Source organism: Protomyctophum parallelum, assembly GCF_964188405.1.
Source record: "Protomyctophum parallelum genome assembly, chromosome: 2".
NCBI classification, from domain to species: domain Eukaryota; kingdom Metazoa; phylum Chordata; class Actinopteri; order Myctophiformes; family Myctophidae; genus Protomyctophum; species Protomyctophum parallelum.
In genome coordinates, this window is record NC_139699.1 from 40,099,070 (window position 1) to 40,120,615 (window position 21,546).

Below are 21,546 nucleotides of genomic sequence, written 5' to 3' on the forward strand. Positions count from 1 at the left end.
TGCGCTCAGTAGGCTATTTCCGAACGTGCCCTAAATGTTTTGATGAATTGAACATGGGTTAGGACCCTCTTGTAAACAAGTGTAATGCTTAATTGGGTCGTCCACTAACAGTTAACAGTCTTTGTATTGAGTTTGTGCTTGAAATGTACTGTAATTCTGCAAACTGTTAATAAATATTTAAATCAATCAATCAAAATAGAATGAGATAATTCATAAAGGAGTTTACTCCCGAACTGTGGAGGGCAGTAATACGCGAAAGCGTCTACACTGCCAGAAATCCTAACAGAAGAAGAAGAGACCGTACGGCCATTCGGCCAAAGAGATTCTCGTACGACTCACTTAATTTCGGTCCTCGTGTTGTTCCGTAATTCTTCTGCGGCTGCGCGCTCTTTGAACGGGAAGAACAACAAAAAGTGTATTTATTTTATTGTTGCTTCATGTCATCGCTTTTACACAGACATAAACCCTTTAAAACTGTTTATTACTAAATAATAATTGAACTGTGAGGGTATTTTTTTTTATATTGATACTACTCTTCGCCAGGAGGATGGCCTATCAGCTATACAGAAACACCACCCTAGGAAACAGTCTTCAGGAGAGTCTAGACGAACTCATCCAGGTAAAACAACGTATTAGCATTTAGCTAGCCCTGGAACATGACTGCCATGATGATTATCATGACAGTCATGCAGAAACTTTGCCCTGTTTTATGCGCTCGCTGCATTTACAATATTTCCGTATATATAAACATTCAGATTTCAAATATAAAGTACTCACAATTTGTCCCACGGGTGTTAGTTAGTAGCAGCGCCAGCGATTAGAATAATAGAATTGCTGCGTCCCGCGTTGTTTAATAAAAAGCATTTTTGTCCGAGCTCCCCGGCTACTTTTTTCAAACGGGGTTCGTTTGGGAAATCCACAGTTGCACACCGGGAGCGCACTCGCCTATTAGTCTGTATTGGCAGGGCGGTCAGCGTACCTATATCGAACACACCGAGTGCCACCCTCCTCCCGACCGATAGGGGCGCGTAGTTGAAAACCAATGGCAAAATAACACCTCGGATAAAAATGCTTTTTATTAAACAACGCGGGATGCAGAAATTCTAATCGCTGGCGCTGCAACTAACTAACACCCGTGGGACAAATTGTGAGTACTTTATATTTGAAATCTGAATGTTTATATATACGGAAATCTTGTAAATGCAGCGAGCGCAAAAAACAGGGTGAAGTTTCTTCATGACTCTCGTATGAATACGAGTCATGAACCATGGCTAGCATTTAGCATTGATCTTGTTACACCAAAACTGGTGACCCGTAGAATCCCGCACTTCCCGCCGTGAAACGACGACAAACTTCACCCAGTTCGACGGCTCACCGATTGCAGCGTAACGCAGTGTTGGCTGGTTAGCTAGTTACTGTTAGCTGCGTCTTATGGCGACTGTAAAATTATTCTATTCATTTATATGAATGGACAGTGGCAGCTATAATAGTTTTTTTAATGAATAACTTATGTAAATAAGTTTATAGTTGCAGGTCTATTTATAATACTAGTGCAGGTTGTTTAGCTACTAAGCTAACACTGCTAGCCTGTGTACAGACTGCTGCTTACTTTTATCTTATGAACTACTCATTTTCTTCATTAATGTATCACTTAAATACCCAAAAATAAATGAATGCATTGTTGTAAATACATTAACTATTTATGATTATAAACATATTTTTTTATTTTATTTATCTATTGTTTTTTTTATCACAAATATACACAACGTGACAAATCAGACACTGCTGACACTTTTCACAGGAGCGAAAAGGAATAATAAAACAGAACAAATAAAACAAAACACAACAACCAACAACAACACAAAACAAACATTTAGCAGAAGTCAATCCATAGACCATAAGCAGATAAATGAGAGTAAGATGTATCAGTATCCCAGAGAGTGCATAAGAATAAGATCACTACAGTTTATGAAGCATTTCCATTGTTGTTCCATCATTGCGGAGCATATTCATTAACATTCAACACATCAACATTCGTTGAGTTGGGTGAGACTCGTGAAAGGTCCCCAGACATCAGTCACACTCACACATTCACTTTTTTTCTTCAAAATATAAGTTTGTTTATTACTTGGTATAACCAGGGTTGCAGGCCAGGGTACAACCCCAATATGCAGAGTTTTGGATCCAATGGTATCCTTACATCTAGCATTCTATAAATTATTTGTAAGATCTCACTCGAAAATGCCCAATCTCTCTGCATTCCCACATACAGTGAAAAAGTGTGCCCTTTGACTGCTCACATTTAACACAAGTATCTGGGATATTTTCTTTAAACTGAACTAATTTTATAATAGCTGGTGTTATATACGTGCGCATCAACCAGTTGTATTGTAGCAATCTTAATCTAGTATTTGCAGTTTGCCTGTGTATTTTCGCACATATGGCACCCCAGTCCATAGATTGTTGCTAAAGAGTGTAGTTTATTATTTGGGCTTGTTTCTAAAGTATAGTTATTATTACAGTATTCTTATAATTGTTATTATTATTATGTTTCAGACTCAACAGATCACACCTCAACTAGCTTTACAGGTGTTGTTACAGTTTGATAAAGCCATCAACACAGCTCTGGCCAACCGGGTTCGAAACCGAGTCAACTTCAGGGTGAGTACAAGTACTGTAGTGTCCTACTATGGACTATAACTTTATATTAAATGTAACATAACTTAACTTCAGGGTGAGTAGACGTTCTATTCTACTGTTTAATATCCTACTATAATATTAGACGTCTGTCTGTCAGAGTCCTCCTCCCCCCCCCACCTACCCACCCACCCCCACCCTTCCGCTCCTCACTGGCTTGACCTAACCTCGTGTCACCATCCTTTCCACCTCGGAGGAAAGCCTGGCTGTGTTACTACTATTGTGTTACTATTGCAGTGTGATCCGGTCGGGAGCGGATGATATCTTATGTTATGTTGTAGTCACTGGTTTTGCATCATCAAACCGGGAAAAAAAAATACCTTCTCCGCAGCCAGCGATCATAATTTATCTACGCAATAAAAGCCTTGATGCATTGCCGCGTGGTCTCGCTGATTTCTAAAATACTAAATATAAATGTGAGTGTGCTTTCCAGAGACTATTTAGTGTACCGTAATTTCCGGACTATAAGCCGCGGCTTTTTACCCATGATTTGAACCCTGCGGCTTATACAACGGTGCGGCTAATCTATGGATTTTTACAGCTAACGCAGAGCCATCTCAGGCTCTGAGCTAACGTAGCTGTGGCTTATAGTCCGGTGCGGCTTATAGTCCGGTGCGGCTTGTATATGGGATTTTCCCTAAATTTGGCTGGTGCGGCTTATATTCAGGTGCGGCTTATAGTCCGGAAATTACGGTATATACCTTTCTTATCTGACTGGGAAATTCTATTCTCAGAGAGTGAGTCACACATATGGGCACAACACTGACACAGACAGATGGTTAAAACCAGTGCTATGACAACGGGCACAGGTCTACTAGTTTCAATGTACAGATCATTACATGTAGTTCTCATTGTGTTCTCTAGGGGTCTCTATATAATAACATGTAGTTCTCATTGTGTCCTCCAGGGTTCTCTCAACACCTACAGATTCTGTGACAATGTCTGGACGTTTGTGCTCAATGATGTGGAGTTCAGAGAGGTCACTGACCTCGTCAAGGTCGACAAGGTCAAGATCGTAGCCTGTGATGGAAAAAGTAAGAACTGTCTGTCTGTCTGTCTGTCTGGGTTGCTGCACAAGTATGGAAAGTATTTAAGTTTGGAATAGAGTAGGGATGCAACTTAATTCAATTAGCCCTTCACTAAATCCCACCCCAAAAAGTGATTGTCCAATGCCAATCCAAATAGTTTAGCAATGGTTGCTATGCAGGTCAAGCTTTCTTCGCTGCTAACGTGCCTATTGGACAAGGATGGGTTGTGGAGGGACTTAGTGAAGGGCTAATTAGTTGCTTACCTTATCGATCGATCAATCAATTCATTTCTAAGTGACATTCTTTAGGACCACAAGGAAAAGTTTTGTCCGAGACAAATTTTGTGCAGAAACATAATTGCTTTGATGTATATATCATTAACGAGCATCAGCTGGACACAGAGACACACCTCTCTTCTGCACTAGAGCTTTAATCGGGCCTAATAATGTGAGCCCGACACGTGGCCAGAGTCCGTGTTCCCACAGGGCTCATTTCCCCTTACGCTAAATGTAGCACATGTAAGTTGGAGTAAAAGGAAGGCTGTTAACTTTAGCTACAGATATTTTCTAGCTATACTACTGAATCTGTCAGCAGGGCCATTCAGAATGTGTATCCACCTTTTTCATATAGCCCATAAGTCTTTGCGTTTGTGTGTGCATAATTTACTCTTTCTCTTGCTGTATTGCCAGTTTTGCAAGAGAAACAAGTGACCAGGTCTATGAAAACAAGCACACATGAAAATAGCTGATCTACAAGCTTACAGTGACACATTGTGAGGTTTTACATCTGTTATTTAAAAACACATTGAGAATAAATCGAAATATTTAGAATATATTTTAAACATTTTAATAAAAAAGGCACACAATATTTTTAGATGGATGTCTGTGGACAATATATATTATTCTGGGGTTCCTTGACGTGAAGAAATGTGGAAACCAATGGTTTAAACAACAATAGGAAGCAAGCCCACCTAAGCAACTACTGTACACTTTAGAATCAAGCTAGAGCTCTTCCCCGTGTCCCCCGACTCCGAAAATACCCAAGTTGACCGGAGTCGTGTTTTAACGTAATCACTCGGACCGGGTCGGAATCGGACGTATTCCCCTCGGATCTCGGGTCTGTCAATCATTATGTGTAATATCCGAGTGGATCCGAGAAGACCCGTAGGCTACTGTGTGTGTGAACTGTCTGTGCTTTTTTTGTTGTTGTTGCAAATATTAATAAAATATTCATTCAGTGTGTGATTGTGTGCCAGTCTGACTGAGGCTATACTCTTTTTCTCTGTCCGCTGCATGTGCGCTCATGCTCCGCATCGCTGCGGAGGAGAAAAACGGGGAACGGCTGTTTTTCCTTTTTTGCCTATGGGTTCCCAGATCAGCTACAGCTCACACCGGGGCTCCACTGCAGCCATCGGGCGTGTGCTACTGCTAACGTCAAGGCAGGGAATGTTCCCTTTTTAATCAATGAAGGGTGCTCCACTGCCGACGTTGCGTTCGATGGCTACGTGATTGGATCGGTACCATTAAAAGTACCGAATTGAGTACTCTACCCTACTCTTTAGTGATGAGCAAGTCTGGTTTTATTCATAACCCACTTTGCAACACCCAGCTAGTCCTGTCCATTCAATTGCTTTCGAGAGAGAGAGGGGATTGGGGTCTGGACCATTTCCCCAACAATTTACATCTGTGCCGCATTTCGTTCATAATGTTCCGATTGTTGTTAGGCCTACTCACGCTATGGGCCCTTATGGAAGCATTGCACGTCTAAAATCCAAGTTCATGTTCTGTTCCATGCCATGCCATCTGTTTCCAGGTCATATTGTAGTAGGCTACAGTCAACAGTATATATGGCTTCTCCAACAGCCGAACAGTCGGTGGCAGCAGATGGAAAAGACCGCAAAATAATAAAATAAATAAATATATTTAGGCTACATTTCATATACAGAGAGAGGGAGAGAGCTGCGTTTAGCTGCGGGTCAACCCAGGCCGGCCCGTGCACCACTACTACTCTTATTTATTTTGAGAAATGTGGTGTTTATATCGTCATAGAACATAAGAGTTAAATAACCATATTTTGTTCTGTTTTTTTTTTTTTTGCTTGTTTTTAGACACGGGTTCCAACGCAGCAGAATGAAGCGGATTCTACTGATGAAGACACTGCTGTACTGGACTGTAGGCTCTATGCATGGATGTTTCCATTTTGGAAATAACTCTTCCTACTTCCGGGGCTCTTCCGACTTCCATCACAGGTGTGTAACTCTGAGAGTGTACACTCTCGAGTTATTGAAGTTCTTGAAATTAAAAAGTTTGGGAAACGCTGTACACTAAATAGAACAGAGCCTTAATTGGTATCATGATCATCGGAAGTAGGGAAGGGGCCCGGAAGCGAGCATGTAATCTTCTTCGGGTTTGAGTAAGGACGCTCTGTGATTGGCCATTTTATGTGTGCAAGGACACGCTTTGATTAGCCAGTAGCAACTTTGAGTGGCAGTCGGGGCAAATGCTCTTGCCCTCACCAGAACATAATTTACTATTCTTTCCTTATCGGGTCGCAATAAACAAACTTTGCAACATTCGACACGGCAACTCGCGCTCTGTGGTGTCTCATGGCTCAAGTTGGCTTGAGACGGGCAGCTGAAACTGTACTTTATCCCCTGCTACTAGTAGAGTGGGACGCGGCCATTTACTCGAACCAGAAGAGAATTCCATGCTCGCGGCCCGGAGGTAGGAAGAGTTATTTCCAAAATGGCTGCTGTGCATATTCCCTATTATTATGATCTATCATTTGTTTTGTACAGGACTGTATAATTATTAATATCCATCATTTATTTCGTACAAGACTGTATAATTATGGTCTATCATTTGTTTCGTACAGGACTGTTTATAATCTATAATTTATTAGTCATTTCGCTGAATCTAGCTGTGTGTAAATATGACGTCAACAGACGTTCTGCAGATGGAATCCACCAATCAAGGCCTTGGAACATGACTTATTTTTTCATATAGCACATATCAAAGTCATTTCATAGGATGAAGTTTTGAGTTTAGTCACAAGTTTTTCTTTTTTTTAATAAAATGGTAAAAATGCACAACAGCTCGTAATGGTTTTGTTTTCTGGTATCGTTAAGGGTTATGATTTTAAAGATTCACATTCCTTAATGGTTCCTGTATATTCCTTTTATATACCTCACTGGTTATCAAAGTAAGGGCCAGGAACCCTCTGGGCTACTTGAGGGGGTTCCAAATGGACCCCTACAGGTCTGTAACTCTGAGAGTGTACAAACCAAATGGACCCTTACAGGTCTGTAACTCTGAGTGTACAAACCAAATGGACCCTTACAGGTCTGTAACTATGAGAGTGTACAAACCAAATGGACCCTTACAGGTCCCTGAGTGTACAAATGGACCCTACAGGTATGTAGCTCTATGAGTGTACAAATACACCTTTACAGGGTCTGTAACTCTTGAGAGTGTACACATGGAACCAAATGGACCCTTACAGGTCTGTAACTGAGAGTGTACGTATAAGGGTCCATTTGGTCCCATTTGTGCACTCAGACTTATGGTGGCCTTTTAAATGTAAAGGTTTTAGAACCACAGGTATTGTAATTGTATAGACCGATTCTGTAGCGGTTTCATGGTCGCAGCCTACGTATTTCCTGTAGGCGGACTCGAAGTAGCTGCGGGTTTAAACCCTCACCAGGCGCATCTCTTCCACTACAGTGAACGGCAGAGTGACTGATGTTAGTTTGCTCTTTTACCTGCTTTTTTACTAACACTAACACTACAAAGATGTCCAGAACATCGAGATGAACCTGTGTAGTTTATGGCTGCTCCAACAGTAGTGGCAACATAAAAAATAAATAAATACGGAATGTCAAAATATCCACCGCGGTGGCTGAGACCAGAGCCATTGAGTAATGGTTGAGACAAAGCAGTGAAAGGTCCTGAAAGATACATCATTTCAGTCTTACCCAATACCCAATCTTTCTGTTTTATGAACAAGGCTGCTGTATTTTATACCTCATACTAAGCATTTAAAGTATGAGGTATAAAGTACAGCAGCCTTGTGTTAATAAAACAGAAATATTTGGTATTGGGTAAGACTGGAGTTATGTATCTTTCACTGCTTCGTCTCAACCATTACTCAATGGCTCTGGTCTCCGCCACCGCGGTGGATATTAGACATTCCGTTTTTTTATTTATTTTTTATGTTGCCACTACTGTTGGAGCAGCCATGAACTACACAGGTTCATCTCAATGTTCTGGACATCTTTGTAATGTTAGTGTTAGTAAAAAAGCAGGTAAAGGAGTAAAGTTTGAGGCAAACTAACATCAGTCACTCTGCCGTTCACTGTAGTGGAAGAGATGCGCCTGGTGAGGGTTTAAACCCCGCAGCTACGTCGAGTCCGCTTACAGGAAATACGTAGGCTGCGACCATGAGACCCGCTACGGAATCGGTCTATATCAGACGTGAAGTCCACATAATTAGCTCTGACAGTGACGGTGTGATTAAAAACGGTTTTGAAATGTGATGGAACCCATTCCTGGTTCCTCAATGTTTGATGGATTTGGTTGTTCTCCCGGATCCTAGCATCGGTGTGGGTGAGCTTAACAGCCTGTATATGCACATGATGATGTTTCATTTACTGTAAACACATTTTTATTTTTATTAAAGCTTCAGTTGTTGATGTTGCACTGTCAGTGGTTCCCAAACCTTTTAGTGAAATTTGATTAAAAAGATCACACACCCGTGTGAAGTGAGGAGCGCTAATATATTAAAGTCTAACTCATGTTGATATGGTGATGTAATGGTGATGTAAAACAAATGGTGTCAAAACAAACATTAAATTCTCTTTATTGTTAATGGCATTTAATGTTTGTGTTAGAGACAAGATGACGTAAATTTTACCTTTTAAAACGAACATTGAATTAAACACAAACATTAAACCTGTATATACTGTAGGAGGGGCTAAAACCCCTCAACAATGTATCACTGCTACACAAATTATCTTCTCTGAAATAGCAGATCTACAAGCTTGTGGTGTGGAGCTCCGCTGTTGACTTTGACTGCAAGCAAGGCGGTGTAATCATGGCAGAGGTACAGAAACTACGGGGGGGGGGGGGGGTTACGATTATGTCCCTATCAGAACATAACTCGGACGGTGCTGAGACGGCATGTGATGCGACACTTTGTGTGAGCTTGTAGATCTGCTATTTTCAAAAAATATTTTATACATTTGAAAACTTGAAAAGGGACATTCTGCACAATGAGTACTTTACGTATATTTCACAATTTCTACATTGCCGTATTGATACTTTTACTTAAGTAAAGCATGTGAGTACTTTTTCCACCACTGGTCTTGTCCGTACAATAGTAACCGAGGTTAATCTGTTTGACCTGTGTTCCATTTAGTGCAGAATGAAATGCATTTCATTGTGATCGCCCTGTCCTTAGTGCATATATAATCTGTTAACCTGTAGAAAGCCACATGCAGTTGTCCAGTTGAAGGATAAGCCTTTATGCTGGATTATAATTATAATCCATACATTAGTGCAGTTACTGTTTAGGTTAGGTTGGGCTGCCCATAACATAACATACCGGTACATATATTCTACTGTATGTCCCAAAACTGTTCTAAATTTAAAAATCATTTATTATAATGAGATATGGATATACGAGCTTACTGCCAAAATACAAACACGTGTTGTGGATGTCATACTTACTGTAAATGCTTGGCATAACTTCCGTCCCACTTTTCCACACAGCTATAGTGAGAATAGCCGATCTACAAGCTCACAATGTATTATATTATCTCATCTGTATTTCACAACTGGTGGAAGTGTGTGTGCGCGCATGCACGTGCAGGTTGTACATAAAGCATTTTAATATATTGTAGATTAATGGGCTCAGCTGGATGGAAGGATGGATAACCCATATCCAGCTTTTTATATTCATTCTGTTGAATGTTATTTGATTTCATTCCAGGTTAAGGTTAGCTGAAAAACGGCCTCTTGAGAGCTCTCAAAAAGAAAAGAAACACATGGGTCCTTACATTTGGCTTCATTTTACACGTAAGAGTTAAATTTTTGTTAAACATCTGCATTAAGCCCAACACACACCGTCTGTGAACGCCGCGTGTCAAAACAGCCGCCTCCGTTATTTTCAATGAACCTATCCCACACTGGCCGCGTCGCTGCGCACCCGCTTCACAGACGGTGTGTGTTGGGCTTTACTTAAAATGAATTTACCAGAAGTCTACACAAAAATAATTATTATTTTACCTGTTATCTCTCCTAATGGTACCACATCAATACAGCATGGAATTGAAGACAAAATCTTATCCAACGATAACATATTCTTAGTTTTGCGTCTGAGAGGCTAAATCTCATCAAATGGTGGTAAATAATAATGGACCTTGATGTGAACAGGGTTGAAAACCACTGATTTAGGCCACCAGCTAGGAGGCCAATTCTTGCAAAAAATAAAAATCTGATGTTTGTCCAAACATCAAACACATCTGTACACATTATACCTCTATACTATAGTCATGTGATCAAGACAGATCTGTTTGATTCTTCATATTCCATCCTGATTGGCTAATTCCAAACATTGTCGGGCCACAATTACCTACCTGACCTGGCCGAGACCTGTGCACTTTTTGTAGTTTATGTATTGTTGTATGTGTGTGTGTGTGTGTGTGTGTGTGTGTGTGTGTGTGTGTGTGTGTGTGTGTGTGTGTGTGTGTGTGTGCATGCACGCACGCGTGCGTTGTACATCTGCCAAATTGAAAATGTACTAATCATTTAAAAAAGCAAATATGCATGTGATAGACCCCCCCCCCCACCACCACCACCACCACCACCACAACCCGCACCACTAATCCTGATGAGAGAGAGAGAGTCTATATGTCAAAGCTGTTGCTCATTGACATCACATACTGTGATGAAGAGAACAGTAGAAGTTCAGGAATGGAGGCTGTTTGGATGTTAAACTGGACGGACAGAATATAGGTAGTCAGACAGATAGACAGATCGACATCTATAGACGGACAGATATATCTATAGGTAGACAGGTTTCTTCTCCACATCCTAGAGTTTACTTTTACTGTACGTCAGAACACACAGTGTTCGTTTTCTATCTACAGACTGGAGTTCTGGAATTACTGAGGGATTCATCACCAATCTGCTTGTTATTGAAGAGCCGAGACCTGAGGACTGACAATCCCACGCATGGCTGGTTTGCTGGCTGGCTGGCTGACTGATTGACTGACTGATTGACTGGCTGGCTGGCTGACCGACTGACTGACTGACTGACTGACTGACTGACTGACTGGCAGACATGAAGAGGGTCAGTAGTGGCTCAGTGAAGCGTTCGTCCGTCAAGCGGAGCACGTCCACTGCATCTCAGAGGGTAAGATCTCACCCCGAGTGGAGTGACTCAGGGCTCTCTATACTTCTTTTGAGGCTAGGCCCTCCAACATCTGTCTTTCAGACATGACGTCATGTGGCAGCCAAGTCTATGGACTGTTAATCCTTTTTTAGTGCTCTAAACGTGACTTCATGTGGCAGCCAAAGAAGTCGATGGGACATTTAATGTGTTATTACTTGCGCAAGCAGAGCGCGCAAGTAATATTTTCGCCCGGTCTCCTTCGTCGTGACAGCTGTTCCGCCATTCGAGGCTTACGCAGAAAAACATCAAATCTGTGCCTGTGTTGCTGGACCAATGATGACGAAATGACCATATTTCTTACGTCATCATTTAGAGCTAGTCATACGTATACTATATACATAATCAGTAAAAAATAAAATAGCAAATTGTGCCTGATCTGCTGGGACCAGAGTACGTGGTGTGTATGTGTATGACTAGCTCTAAATGATGACGTAAGAAATATGGTCATTTCGTCATCATTGGTCCAGCAACACAGGCACAGATTTGATGTTTTTCTGCGTAAGCCTCAAATGGCGGAACAGCTGTCACGGTTTTTGACGCAAAGTAACCACAGTATACCGCTAATCAACTTACAACTACACACTTTATACAGTATAGAGTATAGAGTATATATGTATACATATATAGTATATGCCTATATACTATATATATACTATATATATTTCTTACGTCATCATTTAGAGCTAGTCATACGTATACTATATACATAATCAGTAAAAAATAAAATAGCAAATTGTGCCTGATCTGCTGGGACCAGAGTACGTGGTGTGTATGTGTATGACTAGCTCTTAATAATGACATAGAAATATGGTCATTTGGTCCAGCAACACAGGCACAGATTTGATGTTTTTCTGCGTAAGCCTCAAATGGCGGAACAGCTGTCATTGTTTTTGGCGCAAAGTAACCACAGTATACCGCTAATCAACTTATAACTACACACTTTATACAGTATAGAGTATAGAGTATATATGTATACGTATATAGTATATGCCTATATACTATATATATACTATATATATTTCTTACGTCATCATTTAGAGCTAGTCATACGTATACTATATACATAATCAGTAAAAAATAAAATAGCAAATTGTGCCTGATCTGCTGGGACCAGAGTACGTGGTGTGTATGTGTATGACTAGAAAAACTAAAAAGGGATCCAGAATATATCTACAACGATAAAACAGTATTTCTTATATAGATAGAAACTTGAATCATACTTAATAATACTAGATGTTTATATGTATAAAGTAGGTAGCAAATAGTTACATCTAAACATTAATCATTTCAAACGTTCCTTCACAGAGATACTGAGATTTGACAGTTTACAGCGGTCGAAAGGACTTGCGCGCTCTGCTTGCGCACTAGTTGGCCATTTATGGCCTACTAGTGTGCAACAAGCAAGTATGCACTCGACAGAGTGCAGTTCTAGTTGTTATTTAATGTTATTGTCAGGGAGGTGTCTCTGACTCTGTATCGTTTACGACAGTCAGTCACTCATATAATACAGTCTGTTTCTAGCGAAAATGTAACTAATTAAGTAGCAGTAACAATAGCGTTTTCTCTCAGTCAGTTGATTCTTCATATCCATATGAGTGAAGCAGCCTAGATGATTTGTTAATTTTTTTATGAGGCGATCTAAAATCCATTAAAATGCAAATAAAAAGTACATGAACCCGTGGATCTGCGCCCTCTACGGATATTGACGTCAGACTTTGGTGCTAGCTAATCCAACCGATGGATTGCGAGGACGTTATTTTGGGGGTTGGCCTCTCCTGCACCATACTCCTTGCTGTTCATGCATGCGCGTTGCCGTTCACTTCCCTGTCTACGGCTCAGAAAGAATGCCTTGTATCCTAATCTAGGGAGTGGGACTTCAACATGCCTCTCGTTCAAAATATGAACACGGGGGATTATTCAGCGACTTTATCGTAATCATAGCGAGGTAAGCAAGCTAAATTATTCTTCCCGGTTTTTGTACGGAACGGAAGTGGGGGCTTTCAGAGTAAAACCTGCTATTTTGAAAGAAATCCTGGCACTGATTGTGTTAAATGCCATTGACAAAGAATGGAGTGCCATAAGAGTGCCCCTCACTTCACACGGGTGTGATCTTTTGGCTCTACATTCAATATTTTTCCTGAAAATGTCAGATCAACGTGAACTTCGTGAAGCCTGCTCATCATGATCCATGCCTGCGTCACAGCATGCAGTTGACGCAGTTGACGCGGCAGTTGAGAATGTTCAATGCAATTACATCGTTATTCACAGTTATTTGTGAATAACTGTGCTGTTATGTGACAGCCCTAGTCGTGCCCTGCTTCCCGTACACCTGTAAGATCGCCTCAGCCTTGGCGCAGCAGAAAGATTGCCTCGGCCTCGCGGGTCGTGGCTGTCCTGCCCTGCTTCCCACACGCCCGGCAGGACCTCGAGGACTGCAGCGGCGCACGCCCATCACCGCCTGGCTGCAAATAATTGAGTACCACAGACGAAAAACAGTCTAAGTCCAAATTTCATTCTGACCCCTCCACGAAAAGGCCTCGTTGTCCTGAACCCTTATCTATCATTTATACATTATGGATCAATAGTGTGGACTTAGACTGTTTTTCGTCTGTGGCATTCAATTATGTATCCAGGTGCCAGGTCCGACCACATCATCATCATGGACCTGCACGCCTAACAGATCAAGGCTTCTTCCACATCCTGTACAGGACATCCTGTACGCAAAGCCTGAGGAGCTCAACACCATATAGATGAGAGAGTTGTGACTTGTGAGAAGTTCGTTCACTTCATGGAGCCAGTCCAATGGCCGCTCTTGTACAGACTTGCATTGGTGAAGTGCTAGGTGAAGTGTGACAAAGTCCTGGACCGGAAGTTGGCAGAATGCACTGGACTCAGGCAACATCCCAGCTTTAATGATCTTAATCCCTTTATTTTAAATAGTTTTTTAGTAATAGTACAACAAACTACAACATAGACATTACATAGACTTTAGTTTAGTTGTAACTCTACAATACTTTAAAACCGTTGTCAGGTTGCACACATGCCTAAAATTGCTGATATTTGTCTGTGAAAAAAAAAGTAGTTGACCAACATTTTTCATCATACGAGATTTTGTCCTATAGCATTCTTGTGTAGACTCTATCCCTTTCCCATACTGACCACTGTGGGTCACTGGGTCCATCTCTCTCTCTCTCTCTCTCTCTCTCTCTCTCTCTCTCTCTCTCTCAGTATTTCATATTTAATATCCAGTAAATTATACATTATCTGATAGTCTTATTTTAATCCTTATTATCCAGAGTGAATGTATGTTGTAAAGAGCTCCACAGTGAAAGGTTAATCACTAAGGAGGGATCACACACACACACACACACACACACACACACACACACACACACACACACACAAGCAGGGGATTAGGATCATGTTGCTTTCTGAGGATTGCTGCATAACAATACATTTTGTTGTGTGTAATTAATTACATCTCATATATTAAAACAGCTTTAATATGATGTTAATTAATGCAATGTTATGTTAATTCATTGTTATTCATGTTTAATATGATGTTTCTTTGAATGTTTTTCTCCCTCAGATTCAGAGAGTCTGGATCGAGAGAAATTTCCAGAAGAGAGAATGTGTCCACATTATTCCCGGCAAAGATACCAGCAGGTACACATGCACAAGCGCGCACGTGCGACACACACACACACACACACACACATATATTGTGCTTTAATCCAAAGTGCTTTTCATAGATTGTGCATTGCATTCACGCATTCACACACACATTCACACACCGATGGCGGAGGAAACCATGCAAGGCACCAACCTGCACATCGGGAACAATTAGGGGTTCAGAGTCTTGTTCAAGGACACTTCGACACTAGCTCTGGGGGAGCCCACGATCGGGCCGCTCTACCGGCCACTCTACCCCTGAGCCACTTCCACCCTTAGATATCTTGAAACCAGGCCCATTGCAACTAAGTTGCTGTACTCTGTCCATCCCACCCTAGACCTACTGTACATTATACCTCTGTCCATCCCACCCTAGACCTACTGTACATTATACCTCTGTCCATCCCACCCTAGACCTACTGTACATTATACCTCTGTCCATCCCACCCTAGACCTACTGTACATTATACCTCTGTCCATCCCACCCTAGACCTACTGTACATTATACCTCTGTCCATCCCACCTTAGACCTACTGTACATTATACCTCTGTCCATCCCACCCTAGACCTACTGTACATTATATATCTGTCCATCCCACCTTAGACCTACTGTACATTATACCTCTGTCCATCCCACCCTAGACCTACTGTACATTATACCTCTGTCCATCCCACCCTAGACCTACTGTACATTATATATCTGTCCATCCCACCTTAGACCTACTGTACATTATACCTCTGTCCATCCCACCCTAGACCTACTGTACATTATACCTCTGTCCATACCACCCTAGACCTACTGTACATTATACCTCTGTCCATCCCACCCTAGACCTACTGTACATTATACCTCTGTCCATCCCACCCTAGACCTACTGTACATTATACCTCTGTCCATCCCACCCTAGACCTACTGTACATTATACCTCTGTCCATCCCACCCTAGACCTACTGTACATTATACCTCTGTCCATCCCACCCTAGACCTACTGTACATTATACCTCTGTCCATCCCACCCTAGACCTACTGTACATTATACCTCTGTCCATCCCACCCTAGACCTACTGTACATTATACCTCTGTCCATCCCACCTTAGACCTACTGTACATTATACCTCTGTCCATCCCACCCTAGACCTACTGTACATTATATATCTGTCCATCCCACCCTAGACCTACTGTACATTATACCTCTGTCCATCCCACCCTAGACCTACTGTACATTATACCTCTGTCCATCCCACCTTAGACCTACTGTACATTATACCTCTGTCCATCCCACCCTAGACCTACTGTACATTATACCTCTGTCCATCCCACCCTAGACCTACTGTACATTATATATCTGTCCATCCCACCTTAGACCTACTGTACATTATACCTCTGTCCATCCCACCCTAGACCTACTGTACATTATACCTCTGTCCATCCCACCCTAGACCTACTGTACATTATACCTCTGTCCATCCCACCTTAGACCTACTGTACATTATACCTCTGTCCATCCCACCCTAGACCTACTGTACATTATACCTCTGTCCATCCCACCCTAGACCTACTGTACATTATACCTCTGTCCATCCCACCCTAGACCTACTGTACATTATACCTCTGTCCATCCCACCTTAGACCTACTGTACAGTAGGGCTGGGTGCAATAACCGCAATACCGCCATACCGCCGGTATGTAACGCAAACATGCCATTTTATCATGATTATTAGTGAGGACCTATTATATGAAGATAGGTTGAAAAGTGGTCCTTAAATGATTACCGTCATTATGGTAATCTCACAATTAATATTGCACACACCATACCTGTAACTTTTATTAGGGGGGGGGGGGGGTATATTAATAAAAATCCCATACCGCCCCAGCCCTACTGTACAGTGTACATTATACCAGGGTTTCTCACACTGGGTGCCGTGGTTCAAGTCTCGTCTCCGTGCAGTTAGAGGTAAAAACACTTTTCGGCCAGTTATAGCGCCACCTTGAGTCTGAGTTGAAATTGTTCATGTGGCATTTCGTCCTCGGCCTAGTGGGAATGTGGGTGCACAATTCCACGGAAATCACGCGATGTGTTCATGATTTGCAGCATTTTGTTTGAAACTGAGCACTCCTGTGAACTTTGGAAGCCAATCAGGATGGAGTGTGAGAAATCTGAAAGACCGGTTTCGTTGAATGGCTCTAGAGAGACTGTGTACCAATTTGCGTGATGTTTGGACAAAATCTGTAGGTGTACTGTGCAAAAACTTGTTTTGCACAAAGCGGCCTCCTGGAGGCGCTATAACAGGCCGTTCTGGAAAGTTTGGGGCAGAGGTTCATCGTTGGCATCCAGGGAGTGTGTGTGCAAAATTTGGCATCGACCGGGTTAACGGTGGCCGAGATTAGCTGCTCACGGACACACGGACGGACGGACGGACACACACACGGACGGACGGTCGGACGGACGGACACACGGACGGACGGACGGAGTGCAAAACATACTCTCCCCACATGCCTTCGGCCTGGTGGAGACAATTAATCAATATCACTACTCGGATGCCAGTTTCACTGTACTCTGTGCGTTTCTTCTTGTTCAAAAAATAGCAGATCTAAAAGCTCACAATGCTGGGGTTCAATCTGTCCTAATGGAAACTGATATTTTCTTAACATTCTGTTATTGACATGCTGTATCTTTAGGGGGGAGAGATTAACATATTTACATACCATGATACGACTTGAAATGTAAGGTTGTATAAAGTTTCCGGTTTTGTTGATCGCAACCGAGAGCTATTCATACGGTGGCGAAGAGCACGATCTAACTTATTAAATTAAAAAAACTTAAATGACATCTGAGGATGTCAAGTGTTGGATTTGAGATGACATCCAGGGATGTCATTGGCGGGGAATGGGACGTCATTAGTGGGGGATGGGACGTCATTGGTGGGGGATGGGACGTCATTGGTGCGGGTAATGTTGTAACTTTGATCATGTGCTCTTTCAGGTGCGGCTGTGGTCAGCTGGTGTCGCAGCATGCGGCCCCGCCTCCCGACTCCAAGGAGGAGGGGCTTGTGGCCGCCCCCCCTGAGCGCTGGTCGGTTGCCAAACACACACAAGCCACGCCCACTGACACCTACGGCACCGTGGAGTTCCAGGGAGGAGGGCACGTGAACAAGGCTATGGTACTGACAGGGTTAATTTACTATGGTACTTATTTAGTCCACTGTAAAAATGTTGGTAGACTACCTTTTACACTGACGTTCTTTTTTTAAACTAAGCTATGATGACTAAAACTAAGACTAAATATATTTCTTTTTGTCAATTTTGTCAACAAAATGACTGTTTTTTATGTTTGGTTGCACTCGAGTGTTGCGCTCTGAAAATAGCAGATCTACAAGGACCAGCTCAGTGCCTTGTGGCTAGAGTGTCTGCCCTGAAACTGGGAGGTCGGGGTTCGATCCCTGGCCGGATCTGCTATTTTTCAATAGCTAAACCATAACATAATGCTTAAACACCAAAAGGGGTTCCCGGCCGCCCAGAATGGGTTAAAAGTTAAAACAGGTTCCTAGCCCCACCGGCGCCTACTCATGGTTTTTCTCTCCTTTTGTCCTTCAGTACATCCGCTTGGCGTACGACTCCAAGCCAGACAACCTGCTGAACCTCATGGTGAAGGAGTGGGGACTGGAACTACCAACCCTGCTCATCAGCGTCCACGGAGGCCTGCAGAACTTTGAGCTGCAACCCAAGATCAAGCAGGTGTTTGGCAGGGGGCTGATTAAAGCTGCTGTTACCACGGGAGCATGGATCTTCACTGGAGGAGTCAGTACTGGTAGGTTTACACATTATGAATGTATTAGTACATTCATGCATTAGTACATTAATGTAGCAGGTGTTTGGGAGAGGACTGATTAAAACTGCTGCACGGGAGCTTGGCTCTTCACTGGAGGAGTCAGTACTGGTACTGTAGGTCTAATGTATTAGTAGTACTGGTAGGTTTTACCAGTACTGGTAGGTTTTACCATTAGGGTAACACTTTATATTAAGGTTGTCTTTATAATGCATTATAGCACATTTATATGGCATTATAACACTAGTTGTAAATGTTTGTAATCATGTATAACAACTTATAACCACGTTTATAACATATTATAAGTGCTGGTCATAATGCATTATTATGCTCAGTGGAACAGCACATTATAACTTAGGTGGTTATAAAAGCACATAGAGAAGTGCTGTAATGTCTGTGTCATAATGCATTATAACCAATGTGTATTAAATGGAATTATGTATAAGCATCAATAATATGCTATAGCAGGACTTTGAGACCTTTAAGTAAAGTGACTGTTCGGTTTTCGGTGAGATTTGCCGGGATCCGAATTCCCCAGAATGCAAGCAGATTTAGCTAGATATAACACGCACATTGGTTTGTTTAGTGGTTCAATAATTTCCTTATTTTACGAATCAAACATGCTTTTTATAGGGTTTTTATTAATTCATTATTAAACATAAAACACATAATAACAACATTCACACGTTTGTTCAACTCTTTCCACACATGCTGATAATAGTACCCTGGAATTTGTGCCTTTAGCAGCCCTTAAAGCCTATTACCTAACCCTGCTCTCATTTGGAGAAGTGTAGTTATATTGAAACATAATTATGGTATTCCTCTTTGTGACGTTCCACTAAGTAAGTGTGCATGTGTGCGGTATTCCACTTTGTGTGGTTCCACCATGCTCACTTTGTAATGTGTGTGTGGCTCCACTTTGTGTGGTGTTCCACCCACTATATAAGTGTGTACCAGGTATGTGGCCACTTGTAATAAGTGTGTGTACCAGGTATGTGGTTTTAAATCTACCGTATCAAGATTATTAATTGGAGAAAAGAAACACAATAACACTTGGTTACAATCTAATTATCATATTACACATTAAAACATAGTTATGAATAATGCACCAATCATATCATTATAATTACCGCTGGCCTTCTGCTCGCTTCTGTCACGATGGTCTGGTGAATCTAATTCAACTCTAGACCAAACAGTACACTTAAAGCAAGGGAGTTGCTTCTGCAACCAATCAGATCGACAGGGACAGCTGTCTCAGCCAATGAGAAAGCACGGACCTTTATTGCCTGTGCACCCACTGGGACAGCTTTTGCAACAGCTCCCATCACTTTCTGTCATGTGAGCTGCTGCTTATCTCTAGATCAACTGTTAGATCATTACATACTTATATTATCTAGGCTTTACTAACCCAGTATAATATTGGTTACTTAGAACACATTTATCAATGAAAGGAATTAAAGAACCAGGTTATGGCTCCTAGTGCCTACACAGACATGTCCTGTAATCAGTGACTTGAGTTTCTGCCTGCCTGTGGAAGTCATAAACCTCTTCTCACAGCAGGATCAGATAAGCAACCCCCTACCAGAGTGGTCGCATCCATGGAATGTGCCAGAGAGACCCATTTCAGTCCCTTTTCAGTTATCAGTGTGGAACTGTTGATCAATCATTTTTGACTCACTATATTTTTACCACCAATTCTGATAATACTTTCCGTACATCCATATATAACTCGACAGTGACCACATTCTTTAATGGTTATTAGCAGTTGTATCATTTTATAATACCCTATAGCATGACTTTGTGACCTTTTAAGTAAAGTGACAAAACTTTGTATAATATGCTATAGCATATTATTGATTTTTATAAGACATTATTCCATTTAATAAACACATTTTTTATTTCACTACGCCTTTAAAACAAGCATTGAACTGAAAACAAACATTAAACCTGTCAAAAAATGAAAAACTTTCATGATGTAAAATTAAAAAATCACACCCGTGTGAAGTGAGGGGCGCTAATATATTAAAGTCTAACTCATGTTGATTAGGTGATGTAATGGTGATGTAAAAACAAACGGTGCAAACACAATTAAATGCCATTAACAATAAATGGATAATATGACGTAATGAGGCACATTATATACAAAATTTCACTTTGTTGTCAATGGTCGTTTACAAAACAAACCTGTATATAGACCGATTCCGTAGCGGGTCTCATGGTCGCAGCCTACGTATTTCCTGTAGGCGGACTCGACATAGCTGCGGGAGTAAAACCCTCACCAGGCGCACCTCTTCCACTACAGTGAACGGCAGAGTGACTGATGTTAGTTTGCCTCAAACTTTACTCCTTTACCTGCTTTTTTACTAACACTAACATTACAAAGATGCCCAGAACATCGAGATGAACCTGTGTAGTTTATGGCTGCTCCAACAGTAGTGGCAACATAAAAAATAAAAAAAACGGAATGTCAAAATATCCACCGTGGTGGCTGAGACCAGAGCCATTGAGTAATGGTTGAGACAAAGCAATGAAGGGTCCTGAAAGATACATAATTTCAGTCTTACCCAATACCCAATCTTTCTGTTTTATGAACACAATGCTGCTGTATTTTATACCTCATACTAAGCATTTAAAGTATGAGGTATAAAGTACAGCAGCCTTGTGTTAATAAAACAGAAATATTTGGTATTCGGTAAGACTTGCGTTATGTATCTTTCACTGCTTTGTCTCAACCATTACTCAATGGCTCTGGTCTCCGCCACCGCGGTGGATATTAGACATTCCGTTTTTTTTATTTTTATGTTGCCACTACTGTTGGAGCAGCCATAAACTACACAGGTTCATCTCGATGTTCTGGGCATCTTTGTAAT

The 21,546-nt window shown here is 41.6% G+C and overlaps 2 protein-coding genes across 2 annotated transcripts in view; both read left to right on the forward strand.

Annotated features, from left to right (window-relative positions):
* Nucleotides 1-374: 374 nt before the first annotated feature.
* gtf2a2 (general transcription factor IIA, 2) lies at nucleotides 375-6,833 on the forward strand. The gene is made up of 4 exons (XM_083759456.1): nucleotides 375-619; nucleotides 2,557-2,661; nucleotides 3,605-3,731; nucleotides 5,833-6,833. Exons 1-4 carry the CDS (start codon nucleotides 548-550, stop codon nucleotides 5,856-5,858), a joined length of 330 nt encoding a protein of 109 aa, XP_083615582.1. The 5' UTR covers nucleotides 375-547; the 3' UTR covers nucleotides 5,859-6,833.
* A 4,233-nt stretch (nucleotides 6,834-11,066) lies between these two features.
* The window catches only part of LOC310854617 (transient receptor potential cation channel subfamily M member 1-like), a gene marked incomplete at both ends in the record, with an annotated part of 67,222 nt that continues 56,742 nt past the window's right edge, over nucleotides 11,067-21,546 (forward strand). Inside the window, 4 exons of the mRNA XM_083759292.1 lie at nucleotides 11,067-11,138; nucleotides 14,767-14,843; nucleotides 17,834-18,011; nucleotides 18,445-18,658. Coding sequence (XP_083615418.1) covers nucleotides 11,067-11,138; nucleotides 14,767-14,843; nucleotides 17,834-18,011; nucleotides 18,445-18,658 — 541 coding nt within the window. The remainder of the gene's footprint in view (nucleotides 11,139-14,766; nucleotides 14,844-17,833; nucleotides 18,012-18,444; nucleotides 18,659-21,546) is intronic.